The sequence below is a fragment of the Schistocerca nitens genome, chromosome 3 (assembly GCF_023898315.1).
Source record: "Schistocerca nitens isolate TAMUIC-IGC-003100 chromosome 3, iqSchNite1.1, whole genome shotgun sequence".
Lineage (NCBI taxonomy): Eukaryota > Metazoa > Arthropoda > Insecta > Orthoptera > Acrididae > Schistocerca > Schistocerca nitens.
Genome location: NC_064616.1, coordinates 589,103,504 through 589,122,698, shown reverse-complemented (window position 1 = coordinate 589,122,698; position 19,195 = coordinate 589,103,504). Strand labels below are relative to the sequence as shown.

General features: G+C 39.2%; 1 protein-coding gene across 1 annotated transcript in view; it reads right to left on the bottom strand.

Annotated features, from left to right (window-relative positions):
• Positions 1-19,195, bottom strand: part of LOC126248502 (protein unc-79 homolog) — an 875,350-nt gene that overhangs the window by 522,814 nt on the left and 333,341 nt on the right. The window contains exon 22 of the mRNA XM_049949540.1: positions 14,842-15,023. Coding sequence (XP_049805497.1) covers positions 14,842-15,023 — 182 coding nt within the window. The remainder of the gene's footprint in view (positions 1-14,841; positions 15,024-19,195) is intronic.

The following is a 19,195-nucleotide window of genomic DNA, read 5'->3' as shown; positions in this document are numbered from 1 at the left end:
CCTCATATGGAAAACCAGTACTATGCAAAGAAGTGAAAGGAGTACATAAGGGGACTGTACAACGGAAAAGGACATTAAGCCAATATTCTAAAAAGGGAAGAGGACATAGATGACGATGAGACATTGAATAGAATTTCACAGAACACTGAAAGATCTAAGTCAAATGAAGGCCCCTGGAGTAGACAACATTCCATTGGAACTACTAATAGTTTTAGGAGAGCCAGCTATGACAAAACTATTCCACCCAGTGTGCAAGATTTATGGGATGGGCAGAATACCATCAGACTTCAGGAATGAGCATAATAAATCAAATTCCAGAGGGAGCAGGTACTGACAAGTGTGAATAAGTCATGGTTGTAAAATACCAACATGAATCCTCTACAGAAGAACTGACCCTATAATTTATCTTAGAAGGTAGGTTTAGGAGAGGCAAAACCTACATTTGTAGCATTTTTAGACTTAGAGTAAGGTTATGACAATGCTGACTCTAATACACTCTTCAAAATGCTGAAGGCAGCAGGGGTATACACAGGGAGCAAAGGGTGAATAACAACTTGTACAGAAACTAGACAGCAGTTATAAGTGTCATTGGGCATGAGTGGAAGCACTGGTTGAGAAGGGAGTGACACAGGGTTGTAGCCTTATTCCTGATGTAATTCAGTCTGTACATTGAGCAATCAGTGAAGGAAACCAAAGAAAAAATTTGGGTTGGGAATTAAAGTTCAAAGAGAAGAAATAAAAAGTTTAAGGTTTGCCATTGACATTGTAATTCTATCAGAGGCAGCAAAGAACTGGAAGAGCAGTTGAATGGAATGGACAAATGTGTTGAAAGAAGGACAAAAGATAAACATTAAAGACTCTAAAAGCAGTAAACATGTTTTGCTATTTGGGCAGAAAAATAACTAATGATGGTTGAAGTAAAGAGGATGTAGCAAGAAGACTGGCAATGGCAAGATAAGCATTTCTAAAGAAGAGAAATTTGTTAGCATCAAATGTAGATTCCAGTATTAGGAAGCCTCATTTGGAAGGTATTTGTTGGGAGTGAAGCCTTGTCTGGAAGTGGAACATTAACAATAAACTGTTCAGACAAGAATGTAATACAAGCTTTTGAACTGTGGTGCTACAGAAGAATGTTGAAGGTTATATGGGTAGATCATGTAACTAATGAGTAGGTACTGAACCAAATTGGGGAGGAAAAATATTTGTGGCACAACTTGACTAAAAGGAGGGATCAGTTGACAGGACACATTCTGAGGTGTGTAGGGTCCACCAATTTAGTACTGCGGGAAAGTGGGGGGCGGGGGGTAAAAGCTGTAGATAGAGACTAAGAGGTGGATACATTAAACAAGTTCAAAAGGTGTAAGTTGAAGCATTTATTTGAAGATGAAGAGGCTTGCACAGGACAGAGTAGCATGGAGAGCTGCATCAAGCCAGTCTTTGGAGTGAAGACCACAACAACAACAGAATATGTAAGAAGTTCAAGCCTCAGCTACACAAACATGTTTCCAGTGGCATAACAAAGATCAATGAGGAGCTCATGTTTGGTTATCAAATCAAATACAATCCTTTTATTAGTCTGAACAACTCTGCTGTTGCATGAGACATTATCAAGCATAAGTTATGTCTTCACAGATAGCAGTATTTAATATTATAGATTTAACTTTTATAAATGTCAGTTTACACTTGAAAATTACATAGCTTATACTGTACAGCACTGAGTTTGCATTATAATTAAATAACTAAATCTTATACTATTGCATATGAATTCCTCAACATGGTAGAAGGCCTTTATTTATAGCCAGGATTATATCGCAATTTTGAATTTATTGTCTGGTAGTACCTTTATACTTTGTGGTGTTTTGCTCAAAAACACCTTTCCAATGCGTGAAAATTGTTTTTGGTCTTGGATAATCTAGTCCAGGGGACATTTATAAAGTTTCTGTTGCTGGTGATGGCCATTTGTTATGTAGGATTGTTATGGAGGATAATTCTGGGAGAGATGGAGTACTGGGTGAGATGGACCAGCTTGTCAGTTTCTAATTAACCTGCTTGATTGCACCACTGGCGGTCTTGCAGCAATATAGTGGATGAACTGAGTGTGTCTTATGTCTTTTTGCAATTTTTCCATTGATAAACTATGTAAATGTGAATTCAGGTACATGAAAGTTCCTCTCCCCCTCCAATAAATGTTTTCCATCCCATCATCCTGTTTAGCCTCACTAGCATCCAGTATTCATTCAGTCACATATCTTAGAAACCTAGATGTGAGGTTAGAAGTGTCTGCTAATAATAGGGATGTGAAGAGTGCCTGATCCATCTCTCTAGGGAACTCAGTAGAGATGGGCTGCTAGACTGAACAATCTGTTCAGTGCTTTTAAGCAAAATTGTGGCTTTGAGCACGATCTTTAACTGTTATAATTTCAAAAATAAAAACTACAGAAGACATAACTAAATTTAGTCCTTTAATGTTGGTTATTATTTTGACAGTTTCTATTGATAATTAGTCTTTTATTTTAAATTTTGATTTTATTTTTAATTGTATTACATAATCTTTTATTTTTGACATTAGACAGTTAATTATTACAGTTTGGTACAAGCTAGTATTATAATGTACAGTCATCCTCCTGAACTTCCACTGAAATTACCTAAATGTCAGCACAGGTTCTTGCTAAATATATTGCATTCTTATTTGTGCAGAAAAATGCTGACACATTACGAAAGAAAGGCAAGTCCCATAAGAGGATGTTCAAGTGAATAAACTCTGCAGAAGGCCTACAGTGCTGTAAAGAACCATACAATTTTTGTCAATATAGCTGCCAGACAATACCAGGTACCACCAACCAAATTAAAAAGAAGATTAGAATCCAGCAACGTGTCAAAAGTTCATCTTGGGACACCACCTGTTCTTGGGGAAGATGCCGTGAAAAATGGAGCAGCACATAACAATATTGCAGTCTAGCAGTTTTTCTCCTAATAGAGAGACAGTCTGATTGATGGCTTTAAGATTAGCTGAAAACCTCAAAATTCTCAATAATTTTCATAAGGAACACCATAAAGTAGGTTATGACTTGATAGTTTCTTGGCATGGAGCCCCAAGTTATTAGTTAGAAAACCTGAAGGAGTGTCACTAAACAGATCTGCAAGGATTAATAAGGAAACAGTAGAAAACTATTTCACCATGTTGGAGAGAATCATATTTAATGTGGAAACCAAGTCACATTTTTGTGATTTACATCTGAATAATAAACTTGGACTGAAAAGAGAGGCTAAAAAAGTGTGAGCACTATTACTAGTTCTGAAAAAGGTAAAACAATTTCAGCTGCTGCATGTTTCAGTGCTGAAGAGATTTACATTCCTCCCTACTGCATTTTTAAATGGAAAAATACAAAACAAGAATTTACTGACGGAATGCCACCTGGATCACAAGTTGTGATAAATGAGAAGTCTGCCTACGTGACTTCTGACATATTTTATGCTTGTCTCAGAGATCATTTTCTTCCAAGGAGAACAGCTGGAGGTCCCCCTTATTTTGAATGGGCATGGCTGCCACTGCACAATTGTGTACATGTTCAAGTGTGCAGCAAAGGCGTCAACCTTCCAAAATTTCTGTTGGTGCACATCAATGGCAAAATGTAATATATATTTTCTGGGGACACTCGATATATTTTAAATCGCTTACCTTTTATTTATAATCTTTTATGAACACTGAGAGTGTCATAAAAATCTGTGCTGTGATAAAGTAAAATATATCGGTACTATAAGCATATGTAGAGACTTCCCTAGTTCAGTTGGTAACACAGATGACTTAAAAGCAACAAAAATGAGATCAAACTCAGGTTCAAATGTACTTAGACACACCCACAGACCAAAAATCTTAATTTACATGATACGGGCCCACCTCCTGCAATAATAAAAATCCTGACCCTCTAACATAAAATGTATAGTGTATCATTAACTGACATATCTTTCATTAAAGCAGGTAGAAATAGAAATTGCTATTCCTTGATGACTTAAAAACTGGAGGGACCTTATTATCTTTATAATCACCTTTCCTGCATTTTTCATTCCATCTAATTTATGTGTTGAGATCAGGAATGACACATTAGTACTTTGTTTCATAGTTGCCAGAGCAGTCACAGGCAAATGGTAAAGTTTACATTTTTCATGAAATCTGAAACGGTCAATTGCTTTTGCCACTGGGAAAATCCATTTTGAAAAAATGCATTACATGAATCCCTTTCTGCAGAAGTAGCAGTAGCTGACAGAAGCACTACACTGGAATCAAAAGTGTTTTTACACACTCTGCTGAACACTTTGTTCAATTCTTTGTCATATTAAAACCAAGTAAATGTGTTTTTCCATCCTTCATGGTACGACCTGCCTGACAGTTTCTTGACACTTGTTGCTGATTTAGTACAGGAACTGGCAGAAGACTCATTCTCAGGTTCCTTATTTTTTGACTGAACATGCTTTTTAGATTGTCGGTGTTACTAAAATCCATCTGTGATGATGACAACAAACAAATGATGAACATACCCATGTTGTTGTTGTGGTCTTCAGTCCTGAGACTGGTTTGGTGCAGCTCTCCATGCTACTCTATCCTGTGCAAGCTTCTTCATCTCCCAGTACCTACTGCAGCCTACATCCTTCTGAATCTGCTTAGTGTATTCATCTCTTGGTCTCCCTCTACGATTTTTACCCTCCACACTGCCCTCCAATACTAAATTGGTGATCCCTTGATGTCTCAGAACATGTCCTACCAACCGATCCCTTCTTCTAGTAAAGTTGTGCCACAAGCTCCTCTTCTCCCCAATTCTATTCAATACCTCCTCATCAGTTATGTGATCTACCCATCTAATCTTCAGCATTCTTCTGTAGCACCACATTTCAAAAGTTTCTATTGTCTTCTTGTCTAAACTATTTATTGTCCACGTTTCAGTTCCATACATGGCTACACTCCATACAAATACTTTCAGAAACGACTTCCTGACATTTAAATCTATACTCAATGTTAACAAATTTTTCTTCTTCAGAAACGCTTTCCTTGCCATTGCCAGTCTACATTTTATATCCCCTCTACTTTGACCATCATCAGTTATTTTGCTCCACAAATAGCAAAACTCCTTTACTACTTTAAGTGTCTCATTTCCTAATCTAATTCTCTCAGCATCACCCGACTTAATTCGACTACATTCCATTATCCTTGTTTCACTTTTGTTCATGTTAATCTTATACCCTCCTTTCAAGACACTGTCCATTCCGTTCAACTGCTCTTCCAAGTCTTTTGCTGTCTCTGACAGAATTACAATGTCATCAGCAAAACCCCAAAGTTTTTATTTCTTCTCCATGGATTTTAATACCTACTCTGAATTTTTCTTTTGTTTCCTTCACTGCTTGCTCAATATACAGATTGAATAACATCGGGGATAGGCTACAACCCTGCCTCACTCCTTTCCCAACCACTTCTTCCCTTTCATACCCCTCGACTATTATAACTGCCAACTGGATTCTGTACAAATTGTAAATAGCATTTTTATCCCTGTATATGACACCTGCCACCTTCAGAATTTGAAAGAGAGTATTCCAATCAACATTGTCAAAAGCTTTCTCTAAGTCTACAAATGCTAGAAACTTAGGTTTGCCTTTCCTTACTCTTTCTTCTAAGATAAGTCGTAGGGTCAGTATTGCCTCACGTGTTCCAACATTTCTACAGAATGCAAACTGATCTTCCCCGAGGTCGGCTTCTATCAGGTTTTCCATTCATCTGTAAAGAATTCATGTTAGTATTTTGCAGCTGTGACTTATTAAACTGATAGTTCGGTAATTTTCACTTCTGTCAACACCTGCTTTCTTTGGGATTGGAATTATTATATTTTTCTTGAAGTCTGAGGGTATTTCACCTGTCTCATACATCTTGCTCACCAGATGGTAGGTTTTGTCAGGACTGGCTCTCCCAAGGCTGTCGGTAGTTCTAATGGAATGTTGTCTACTCCAGGGGCCTTGTTTTGACTCAGGTCTTTCAGTGCTCTGTCAAACTCTTCACGCAGTATCACATCTCCCATTTCATCTTCATCTACATCCTATTCCATTTCCATAACATTGTCCTCAAGTACATAGCCCTTGTATAGACCATCTATATACTCCTTCCACCTTTCTGCTTTCCCTTCTTTGCTTAGAACTGGGTTTCCACCAAAGCTCTTGATATTCATGCAAGTGGTTCTCCTTTCTCCGAAGGTCTCTTTAATTTCCCTGTAGGCAGTATCTATCTTACCCCTAGTGAGATAAGTCTCTACATCCTTACATTTGTCCTCTAGCCATCCCTGCTTAGCCATTTTGCACTGCCTGTCGATATCATTTTTGAGACGTTTGTATTCCTTTTTGCCTGCTTCATTTACTGCATTTTTATATTTTCTCCTTTCATCAATTAAATTCAATATTTCTTCTGTTACCTAAGGGTTTCTACTATCCCTCGTCTTTTATCTATTTGATCCTCTGCTGCCTTCACTATTTCGTTCCTCAAAGCTACCCATTCTTCTTCTACTGTATTTCTTTCCCCCATTCCTGTCAATTGTTCCCTTATGCTCTCCCTGACACTCTGTAGAACCTCTGGTTCTTTCAGTTTATCCAGGTCCCATCTCCTTAAATTCCCCTTTTTTTGCAGTTTCTTGAGTTTTAATCTACAGTTCATAACCAATAGATTGTGATCAGAATCCACATCTGCCCCTGGAAATGTCTTACAACTTAAAACCTGATTCCTAAATCTCTGTCTTATCATTATATAATCTATCTGATACCTTTTAGTATCTCCAGGGTTCTTCCATGTATACAACCTTCTTTCATATCCATAGTGACTAGAAAACTGTTTGAATTCAATGTATAGGAGCAATACTCAGTATTGTGTTTCAGCTTTCCACATGTATCCAGTAATGTTGTAATGTTTGAAAACTGTGAAAATTTTTGCCGAGCAAAGAGTTTTTGCTCCTCACATACTGTCAGGGGACTCTCTTCTTTGTACTAGCTATGATTGCGGTAATACCCCTTCAGTCTACAATATAAGCTCCCTCAACCTTCAAAGCCATTGTCTCAACAAACAAAATGATAGCAATCCAGATTACATGAAAACAATTTCTCTGAAATCTTAAACCTCACAGCATTTATGTTGGGAGGAAAAAAAAACTATTGAGGTAGTCTGCAACAATCAGCTTCCTTATATCTTGGATTATTCTTTATTATTGCTCAGTATTGCTAAGCAGATATTTTAAAACAATTGCTGATTAGTGGAATGTGCATACAGTAGTGTGTCATTTGTAAGGGAACATGGAAGCAAGCAGAAAAGACAGGATCCCATTCACAGTATAGTGTGATTGTTATTCTGGGGAGTGCCTCTGACTTGTCCAGAGACAGGCAAAGAGCAGGGTAGTGTGTTGCTTGTTTGCCTTTGCACAAAGACATCCGAAACAAACTGATATGTCTCAGATGTTAAAAATTTTAACTTACAGCTCAGTGTTGTAATTGCTCGATACTAAAAATTTTGTGGGTGTGACACACCCACAAGATTATGTATGTGGGTGCTTGAGCCCTGGCATACCCACATAGTCAGTGTACACAGTGTGCAGATGCTAACGATATTATATTGTCAAGTCTGACAAGGTCATATAACCCACTTCCTGCAGCCTCCTGTCCACTGTTCCTTCAAATTATTGAAGACATTTTACTACTCTGCTTCTAACAGTTTCATCTACAATAACCCTGGCAGACAAATAACTAGGCTGTAATTCAGCAAACTGTTGGGATCTGCTTGGGCAAAAGCAGCAACTGTAGTGAACACCTTATCTGGATTTAGGACAACTGGGATCATACCATTTGGTATGACAGCTTTTCCAGAGCATGTCTACCTCATCACCACAGAATCAGCACAGCAAACAGTGAAACAAGCATCTCCTGCCACCAGAGGAGAACTTAGAAGTGTTCCTTCAAACAGTTTTCAAGACATCCAGGGGAGCTAATGGGTGCAGAGGTAGCTCAATCACCAACAAAAGACCTAGATAAAATCTCTCTGATTGTGGAGGTGGAAAAGAAAATCACAAAACAAGGTGCTGCTACAAGTGTTGCTAGAATCTGAAATTCTAGGGAAAAAATTCAAATTCAAACTGATAAAGCAATAGGCCCAACAGAAACACAAGGAATTGAGCAGGCAAAAAGTAAAGAAGATAAAAGTTCCACCAGCAAAGAAGAGGAGTAGGAATGACACCTCTAGCTCAAAAGACTCTGACTCCAACCTGGATGACAGTCACGGTGTTAGGAAGAATTCCACTACTAGCTGGTAAAATTGTTATTTATTAAAACACAACCAGTGTCAAAGTCTAAGACTGCATCATCAGGTGCTACAGCATTAAAAGATCATAGGCATACCCATCACTCCTAGTCAAAATTTACTATTCAGTGAATATTGTCAATACTATGCCAAGCAATAGGTAATGAAGGTGTGCTCTACTCATTTAAAGAAAATTGCTGATACATAAAATTGTGGTTACAGAACCATGTTTTAAAATTTGCCTGCAGCAGCATGACAGCAGGGCAACTGAGTGTTATGTAAAGTAAAAGGGGCCTGCACAAACAACAAAGATGGTCTCTCTTTGTCATTTTTGTGGACCACTTTTACTTTGCCCAGCACCAGGTTGCATTGATGCATGCAAATTTTAAAACATTGCACTGTAGCCCCAAGTTTCATCTACCTATTTAACAATAATGAAATAGATGTGCACCACAAGGGCTTAATGTCCAAAAATCTTCATTACTATATCTAACTCCACCACATGGAACTCACTGCTATTGAGATACGTAAGTCGATCATCTGATGTTCCCATGGCAAGGGAGGGGTTAAGTCCAGAATTTATAAAAGGTAACTTACTAAAGGACTTTAACTCATTATCTGAAGATGATGAGTTATAAACTTGGTCAAATATTTCTTCAAAATTTTTACATGGTGGGTAGTTTGAATGTTTAATCAGTTCTGTTTTATTACACCACTAGCCTCTTCAGATATATTTCAGATGTCTAATAAACAACATAGTCAGAAAAAATTGAATTTTTCTGTTTACATTAACACATTGTGCATCTGTATTTTTGATTAAGTTCTACAATAGAAGTTGTTTCTGTATATGGGTGCATGTACAGTCATAGTAGAATTTTATACAGTCATTAGTTGATTTATGTGTTCCTGATTTATTTACAGAGCTTGGTGTCAAGAGGTTTACTAGAATTCCCTTCATTGTGACAGTGCTATGAAATATTCATATTTTCAATAGCAGTTTTAGTTTTGGTAAAATAATATTGTTTCACAAAGAAAAATATTTCATTTTCAAGGGGAAGTCCTCAAATGTACAGTTATTGAATCCTATAATTGTTATAATCTGATATCAATATTAAATAACAACCATCAAAATATGCTGAATAATAGTGATTCTCAGTAGCATTCTTTTCACATCTGTGAGGATTTACATCAAGGACATGTAGGTGACACACAATGGAATGACATTGATACCATTTATAAAATAGTTTACATATTGATACACGACAGCCTAAGCCAATTGTTTTACACTGAAAGACCTATTGATCTAAAATTTGTGTATATATTGAAATATTTCTTGCTATAATTTAATAATGAGCTTTGATTTGAATACATTTAAGGCAACTGTCCAATTTTTAACACAATAAATTTATTAAGAGAGCACTTTTCTTCATAAGAAACTAACTACATGAAAAACATTTTCTAAAAAATTATAAGAAAAAAATGACCAAATGTAATGTTCTTCCACAGACAATTTTCAGTTAGTATCTCTATCTTTAAAGTTGTAAAGGAAAATAGAGAAATGTGCCACTTGCTATAGCTGTGAATACTTGACTCATTCCAACCATATAATTAAACTATCAGTATGGGTACCTGCATTCATATACACTCCTGGAAATGGAAAAAAGAACACATTGACACCGGTGTGTCAGACCCACCATACTTGCTCCGGACACTGCGAGAGGGCTGTACAAGCAATGATCACACGCACGGCACAGCGGACACACCAGGAACCGCGGTGTTGGCCGTCGAATGGCGCTAGCTGCGCAGCATTTGTGTACCGCCGCCGTCAGTGTCAGCCAGTTTTCCGTGGCATACGGAGCTCCATCGCAGTCTTTAACACTGGTAGCATGCCGCGACAGCGTGGACGTGAACCGTATGTGCAGTTGACGGACTTTGAGCGAGGGCGTATAGTGGGCATGCGGGAGGCCAGGTGGACGTACCGCCGAATTGCTCAACACTTGGGGCGTGAGGTCTCCACAGTACATCGATGTTGTCGCCAGTGGTCGGCGGAAGGTGCACGTGCCCGTCGACCTGGGACCGGACCGCAGCGACGCACGGATGCACGCCAAGACCGTAGGATCCTACGCAGTGCCGTAGGGGACCGCACCGCCACTTCCCAGCAAATTAGGGACACTGTTGCTCCTGGGGTATCGGCGAGGACCATTCGCAACCGTCTCCATGAAGCTGGGCTACGGTCCCGCACACCCCAACATCGTGCAGCCCGCCTCCAGTGGTGTCGCGACAGGCGTGAATGGAGGGACGAATGGAGACGTGTCGTCTTCAGCGATGAGAGTCGCTTCTGCCTTGGTGCCAATGATGGTCGTATGCGTGTTTGGCGCCGTGCAGGTGAGCGCCACAATCAGGACTGCATACGACCGAGGCACACAGGGCCAACACCCGGCATCATGGTGTGGGGAGCGATCTCCTACACTGGCCGTACACCACTGGTGATCGTCGAGGGGACACTGAATAGTGCACGGTACATCCAAACCGTCATCGAACCCATCGTTCTACCATTCCTAGACCGGCAAGGGAACTTGCTGTTCCAACAGGACAATGCACGTCCGCATGTATCCCGTGCCACCCAACATGCTCTAGAAGGTGTAAGTCAACTACCCTGGCCAGCAAGATCTCCGGATCTGTCCCCCATTGAGCATGTTTGGGACTGGATGAAGCGTCGTCTCACGCGGTCTGCACGTCCAGCACGAACACTGGTCCAACTGAGGCGCCAGGTGGAAATGGCATGGCAAGCCGTTCCACAGGACTACATCCAGCATCTCTACGATCGTCTCCATGGGAGAATAGCAGCCTGCATTGCTGCAAAAGGTGGATATACACTGTACTAGTGCCGACATTGTGCATGCTCTGTTGCCTGTGTCTATGTGCCTGTGGTTCTGTCAGTGTGATCATGTGATGTATCTGACCCCAGGAATGTGTCAATAAAGTTTCCCCTTCCTGGGACAATGAATTCACGGTGTTCTTATTTCAATTTCCAGGAGTGTACTTTACAATAAATGTTGATCATCACTTATGCTCTTCTTGGATGGGAAAACACTAATATATGTAATATTTTTATTTTTATTATGAAAATGTATGTTGTAAATACATCATCGAGCAACTTTCATTTTTAAATCTAGTTCTACATCTATACTCTCCAAACCAAGGTGAAGTACATGGCAGAGTGTATTTCTCATTATATCAACTATTAGGATCTCTTCTCATTCCAGTCACACATTTGTGTAAGAAGTGTGGCAAGGATGATTGCTTACACAACTCTGTGAATGCTGTAATTGGTCTAAATGTCTCTTTGTGATTTGGGGAATGGTATATAAAGGGTTGTAGTACATTCTCTGTTAACACTGAACATAAATATACAAAGTGTTTTGTCATATCTGTATAATGTAATACATTTTATCTTTGTTATGCAAGTGCAGTTCAACCTGTAGACTGATAAAACTGAAAGTGTATTTGCTGTAAGATGTGGTGTGTCCATCCCTGGTGAACCAGGTTCCATAAGTCTTTTGTAGTCTTAAATAAATAATCTTAACACTCCTAGATTCAACACTTACAGATAGTTCTTGGAACTTTGTAAGTAGACTTTCACAGAATATTCTGTGTCTTTCTTGAAGATATGCCAGCTGATTTATTGCAACATCTCCTTGATGCTGTCCCATTGGTCAGACATACTTATAAGCATTTGTGCTGTCCTTTATTGTATGTTTTCAATGTCTCCTGTTAGTTGTGTTTGGTATGGGTCACACACACACATGAACAATATTCTAATACTCTAGTATTCTAGGATGGGTCAAGTATTTTGTAGGCGATCTTTGTTGTAGACTGATTGCATTTTCATAGTAACATACCATGAACTGAAGCCTGTCACCTGTTGTACCTACAATTAGTGTGTGTTATCCAGTAGGCAATCACTGTAACAATAAGAACTAGAAGGCTTTTAATGACATCACTGTTTTCAAAATGTAAATAATGTTTGCTTCATGTTTCAACAGAAAACATGATTTTTATATTGGCTAAATTTATGAGTCAACAAAGTACTTCGTTATTCATATTATAGCATGAAAAGTGTATCCAATAAATAAATAAACAGGAAAGGTACACTTACTTGGATTGTAATAGGGTAAGGGACATGCAAATTAAGTTTTTTTTTAAAAAAAATTGTCAGAAAATTGAAGGAGTGCATTTTAACTGCATATTCAGCTAGAAATTCTCTATTTGTAGAATTACATGTATGATTCACTTTATGTATTAGGATCCATTTTCAAATAATTTGTTTGAAAATATACACTAAGACCTGACTTTCAGAATGTGAAATAAGAAAATCAGGAGATTGCAAGCAACACTGTATCATTTCATTGAGATGTTCACAGAATTATTTACTTTGCCCATGATGTTAAACACATGCCCTGAAAAGGGATAACATTCTCCAAACAGGCAATTTAAACTTGAACACACTGGAACTCTTAACTGATTTGAATAATAGGCATTTCAATCAAAGATCATTGTATTATATTGTAATGACAGTACCATTTGGATTCCAGATCTCATTTTATTTCTGAAGTTTTCTTGATTGTTACACTGTTTGCAGGAACTGTTGAATGTTAATGTGAAGAGAAGTTGTCTGCTGATATGGTAGATAATAATACACTGAAGTGCCAAAGAAACTGCTAAGGGCATGGTTATTCAAATACTGAGGTATGTAAACAGGCAGAATAGGTTCCTGTAGTCAGCAAAACCTATATAAGACAAAAAGTGTCTGGCATAGTTGTTAGATCAGTTACTGATGCTACAATGGTAGGTTAACAAGATTTAAGTGAGTTTGAAAGTGGTGTTATAGTCGGTGCATGAGCAATGGGACACAGCATCTCCAAGGTAGCGATGAAGTGGGGATTTCCCCATAGGATCATTTCACAGGTGTACTGTGAATATCAGGACTCCCGTGAAACATCAAATCTTTGATATTGCTGCAGCTGGAAAAAGAACTTGCAAGAATGGGGGCAACGATGACTGAAGAGAATCGTTCAATGTGACTGAAATGCAACCCTTCCACAAATGCTGCAGATCTCAATGCTGGACCATCAACAAGAGTCAGTGTGTGAACCATTCAATGAAACATTATCAATATGGGCTTTTGGAGATGAAGACCCACTCGTGTACCCTTGATGACTGCACGACATGAAGCTTTATGTCTTGCCTGGGCCCGTCAACACTGACATGTACAGGTATGGAGACAACCTCGTGAATCCATGGACCCTGCATTTCAGCAGGGGACTGTTCAAGCTGGTGGAGACACTGTAATGGTGTGGGGTGTGTGCAGTTGGAGTGATATGGGATCCCTGATATGTCTAGATATGACTCTGATAGGTGACAGGCACGTAAGCATCCTGTCTGATCACCTGCATCCATTCATGTCCATTGTGCATTCCGATGGACTTGGGCAATTCCAGCAGGGCAATGTGACATGCACTATTTCCAGAATTGCTACAGAGGACTCCAGGAACACTCTTCTGAATTTAAACACTTCTGCTGGCCACCAATCTTGCCATACATGAACATTATTGAGCATATGTGGGCTGCCTTGCAACTTTCTGTTCAGAAAAAATCTCTACTCCCTCATACTCTTATGGGTTTATGGACAGTCCTGCAGGATTCATGGTGTCAATTCCCACCAGCACTACTTCAGACATTAGTCAAGCCCATGGCACATTGTGTTGTGGCATTTCCGTGTGCTCGCAGGAACCCTACACAATATTAGGCAGGTGTGTCAGTTTCTTTGACTTTTCAGTGTATATATTATGTAATGGGTAGATAATTTGAATTCAACTATCATGTTGACAGCAGGCAATAATTTAATGGGACAGATTTCAGATTATCTGAAGTGAAGATAAGCTAATGTTGTCTTCTTTGTTTTTTGACCTTTTTTCCACAGTTGCACATATACAAGTTGTGTAGGTTAACTGCCATATTTAGCAATTGTAATAAAAGTCTTATTAAGACCAGACATGTTTTGATTTATTTTAGAGCATCTTGAAATGGTCAGGTTTTTTGCATTTGTCTTCATCTTCCATGTGCATGTGTTGAGTTTTTACACACAGCCCTTTCACTGCACTAAATACATTTATACTTTCATGTTGGGAAGTATCACTGTCCTCACAAAATGGGGAGACGACGGGGGTACTTCTCAACACAAAAGTGTAAATGTGTTAAGGGGAGTGAAAGTGCTGTGTGCAAAACTCAACACATACACATGGAGGACAAATAATAATGCAATAAACAACAAAAAAACCTGACCACTTGAAGACGCTTAAAATAAAGCAAAATGCATCTGGTCTTGATAAGATTGCAATTAACCTACACAGCTTGAAGATAAGATACTTTGTCAGTTCTATGCTAGCTGTCAGAAATGGATGTGATGGAAGCACTATATTTTGAAAATGTTACACTGTACCTTGTCAGATACAGCTATAGCTCACCTTGATAGCAGTATCATGAAGAGTTCCAAGGTATAGAGTAGCTCTCTGCGCTACCTCCACATTTGCGTCATCCATACTGGAAATAAGGTAACAGAAAGCATTTGCCAGAGCTGACTGCAGTGGCTGAATGTTTCGTAGAGGTGTTGAATCCATGAAGCGAGCTATAACTGTAACTCTCTCAACTGAAAATGAAAAAATTATTCAGTGACTTCTCACACATTACACCCACTGCTATTCCTGTTTTTTACAAAAACTATGTAACCTATACTATCTAGTGACAAAATTAATAGATTCCATATAGGGATTTTTGGAGTAGCATACAACTGGTTCAAATCATATTTTTCTAAGAGGTGTTGAAGGATGGAGCTACAAGATACAGGCAGAGATTACTCATCAGCATACCAGAGAGTCAAGTACATGTTACCATGGGGGCCCATACTGGGACCACTGTTATTGTTATTATTTATAAATGATATGCCAAGCAGCATATCAGCAGCAAATACGATATTGTTTGCTGATGACACAAGTCTGTTTGTTGAAGCTATGAATGAAAGTCACCTACAGGTGAAAGTCACAATAGTCACAGAAGAAGCAAACACATATTTTATGGATAACAGATTAATTGTGAAGAAAAAAAAGTTTGGAAAAACTTCAGCTATATGACAAACAAACAATAAACCAACATAGCAGCAGACACACTAAACACATCAGAACAAATTTTTAGGAGAATGGCAAGATGAAGCATTTAAGGTGGGAGAAACATATGGAACTGCTAAGCAAAAAGCTAAGTCAGTACTGTTGTGATCTTAGAATCCTTAAAATGTTCTATAGTACAGATGCACTGTTATGTTCCCATTGTGCTCTAATATATAGTGTGTTAAGATGTGGCATCATGTTTTTGCAGGAGTATCTGTCTGGCCACACACTTATTTACATTTTAAAAGAGACTCTTACATGATATCTGTACCATAACTGTGCCATAGTCTGTTATGTTTAGCCCACCATCCACATCATGCTTCCTATTATACAGGGGCTTTGGTTGCACTGTATTCGGAAAATTCTTCAATGAAGCCTAGCTGACCTCAAATATGCTGTATGATGATGCAACTTTAGCTTAATTTTGGATTTTATTTAAATGTTATTCCACCTGTCTGCATTCATGCTTTTGTGTCTCAATTTTCATATTTATGAAAAAATTTATGAAAAAATTATTTCAGTGAATAAACTGCTTATCTGTACTTGAAATTGTTGTCCATAATTGTGTTGGTCTTCTCCTATAGCTTTATCTTCATCTACATCTAAATAGGTACTCTGCAAGCCACTGTACAGAGCATGGTGGAGATTAACTACTAGTCATTTCCCTTCCTGTTCCACTCACAAATAGATCAAGGGATAAACAACTATCTATATGCCTCCTTATGAGCCCTAATTACTCATATCTTATCTTTGTGGTTCTAATGTGCAATATGTGTTGGCAGTAGTAGAATTGTTCATCAGTCAGCTTAAAATGCTCATTCTTTACATTTTAAGAAACTAAATCATGTTTTTGAAAGTGTAAATTCAGTCAGTCTGTAGTGCAGTAGTTGCTTGTATTTTTTGTTTAGAATGCATCTGTTCATTCATTTAGTAAGGCAGTCAGCAAGGCCACAGTTCTCAGCTGGTATACATTTACAGTGTGGTAAATTAAGTGTTTATGTTTTCTGTTTCTTCTTCATAGCATATTTTATTTATTAAATTTTGTCCATGTTTTTCTGTTTAAGAGGTGCAATCTCACATTTTTGTAAGTGTAAAAGTCATTCAGTCGTAGTGCAATAGTGATTTCCCTAAATCACTCCAGGCAAATGCCGGGATGGTTCCTCTGAAAGGGCACGGCCGACTTCCTTCCCCATCCTTCCCTAATCCGATGAGACCGATGACCACGCTGTCTGGTCTCCTTCCCCAAAACCAACCAACCGTAGTGCAATAATTCCTCATTTATTTCGTTTTGAAGGCAATTGTCCGTTCATTTATTAAGGCAGTCAATGAAGTCACAGCTCATGGCTGATATACATCTACAGGATGGCAAGTTAAGTGTTTATCCTTTTCTTTTTGTTCCTCACAGTACATTTATTAAATTTTGTGCATGTTATTCTGTTTAAGATGTTCAATCTCACGTTTTTGTAAGGGTGAATTCATTAAGTCTGTAGCAAAATAATTGCTTGCTGAACAGCCAGGTACATAGCTCCTTAATGCATCAGTATCCATTGGTGACATCAGGAGGGCAGCAAACTGTGTATCTAGGATTCTGTCTGCTTCTGTAGTTTACGTCTTCAGTTGGTCTTGCTAGGATGGTTAGGATGTATGCATGCTGTGTACGGATGCAGGAGTTTGTGAACAGCTGAACGTGCTTTTGTCTATGGTCAGTCATCTTCAGGCTCCTGCCTAAGGCTGTAGGTGAGGTGAAAAATCTGGCTTGTGACATAGGGTACCTCAGGTGTGGCTTGTTTTGTCCATGTGCTCTGCTTCTGAGGCACCTTCTAGTGAACCTGACACTGTGGATCCACCCTCAGAGCAGGGTGAGTGGCGTGGGGTAATGTGTTCGCATTGCTCGAGGTGGGGGAAAATGTGGAGACTGGCTGCCTAGCCTCACCCATTCACCCTGTGAGTAGATAGGTGGCCGCTGCTGCAGCAGGGTACAAGCAGGCACACGGAGGGAGGGGTTTACTTGTTACTGGGAGCGCCAACATTAGGCAAGTTGTGGAGCTCCTTAGGCAGATAGCATTTATGGCTGGAAAGATAGCCAATGTGCACTCAGTATGTCTGTCAGGGGGCCTCATCTGAGACATGGAGGTGGCCTTGGCTGTGGCTATTGAGGGTGCAGGGTGCAGTTATCTGCAAGTTGTGGCTCACATCAGCACCAACGATGCATGTCACATGGGTTCTGAGGATATCCTCAGTTCATACATGCAGCTGGCAGTGATGGTGATGACTGCTAGCCTTACGTGGAGGGTGCAAGCACAGCTCACAATTTGCAGTATTGTTCCTAGAGTTGATTGGGATCCTTTGGTTTGGAACAGGGTGGAGGGTCTCAACCAAAGGCTTCATTAACTCTTTAATGGTCTTGGCTGCGGAATTCTAGACCTGTGTTACTGTGTGGGGATTTGTAGGACTCCCCTTGATAGGTCAGGGGTGCACTACACACAGGAGGCAGCTACTCAGGTAGCAGAGTACTTGTGGAGTGCACATGAGAGTTTTTTTGGCTACGCAGTAGTTTGAGGTACTCTGTTGAACACTCACCAGTCAATATGCAGAAAGGGAAGTCAAATGGCATTCAGAATAAAGACACTTCAACTGTCATAATTTTAGCAGTAAATTGTTGAAGTATTCATAATACAGCCCCCATTTACTGCCTCCCCCCCCCCCCTCTCCCCCAGGAATGTTCCCGTGCTCAAATTTTTCTTGGAACCAAAAGCTGGCTGAAACCTCAAGTGGAAAGGTTCAAAATGGCTCTGAGCAATATGGGACTTAACATCTATGGTCATCAGTCTCCTAGAAATTAGAACTACTTAAAGCTAACTAACCTAAGGACATCACACAACACCCAGTCATCACGAGGCAGAGAAAATCCCTGACCCCGCCGGGAATCGAACCCGGGAACCCGGGAAGTGGAAAGGTCTGAGATATTTAGCGAGTCATGGAATGTATAATAAAAGACAGATTAGAGGCCATAAGAAGGGGAATGTTCATTGCAATTGGCAAATATATTGTCTCTATTGAGGTCAAAGTTAAGTGTGCCAGTGAAGTTATGTGGTCACATATAACATGTGTAGGTGAAGCCAAGTTAAATGCATGTTTTTGCATGTTTTTAACAACTTCCCAATTCAGTTTTGACAGTTCTAGAGTCATTCAAAGAGAGTCTATGGTCAGCAGTGTGTAAATAATCAGCCTATGTAATACTAGTTGAATGTGACTTTAACCTACTGAGTAAAGACTGGGGTGTCCAGGGTTTCACTGTGGGGGTACAGACCGAGAGTCATGCAAAATATCCTTATGTGGTCTGAGGATGATTAGTATTGACTAAAATTGATAGTATGAATGCTATATTTTATAATCATAGACTGAAAATAGAAAAAAAAGATATTTGTATACTCCCTGTAATGCAGTGTATGTAAACACAACTATGCTGCAGCTTGTAATAACTGTTAGAACCAAATACATACACCAGCAGTAATGACTGGACATAACTCTTTGCCTGGGAGCTATATCCAAAGAACACCTAGTAGCTACCAGGCTCAAGAGTATTACATGTTGAAGTGGGAAGCTATAACTACTCTGAATTGATGTGTCAAGTCATATGGGAGAAGATCTTCACTGA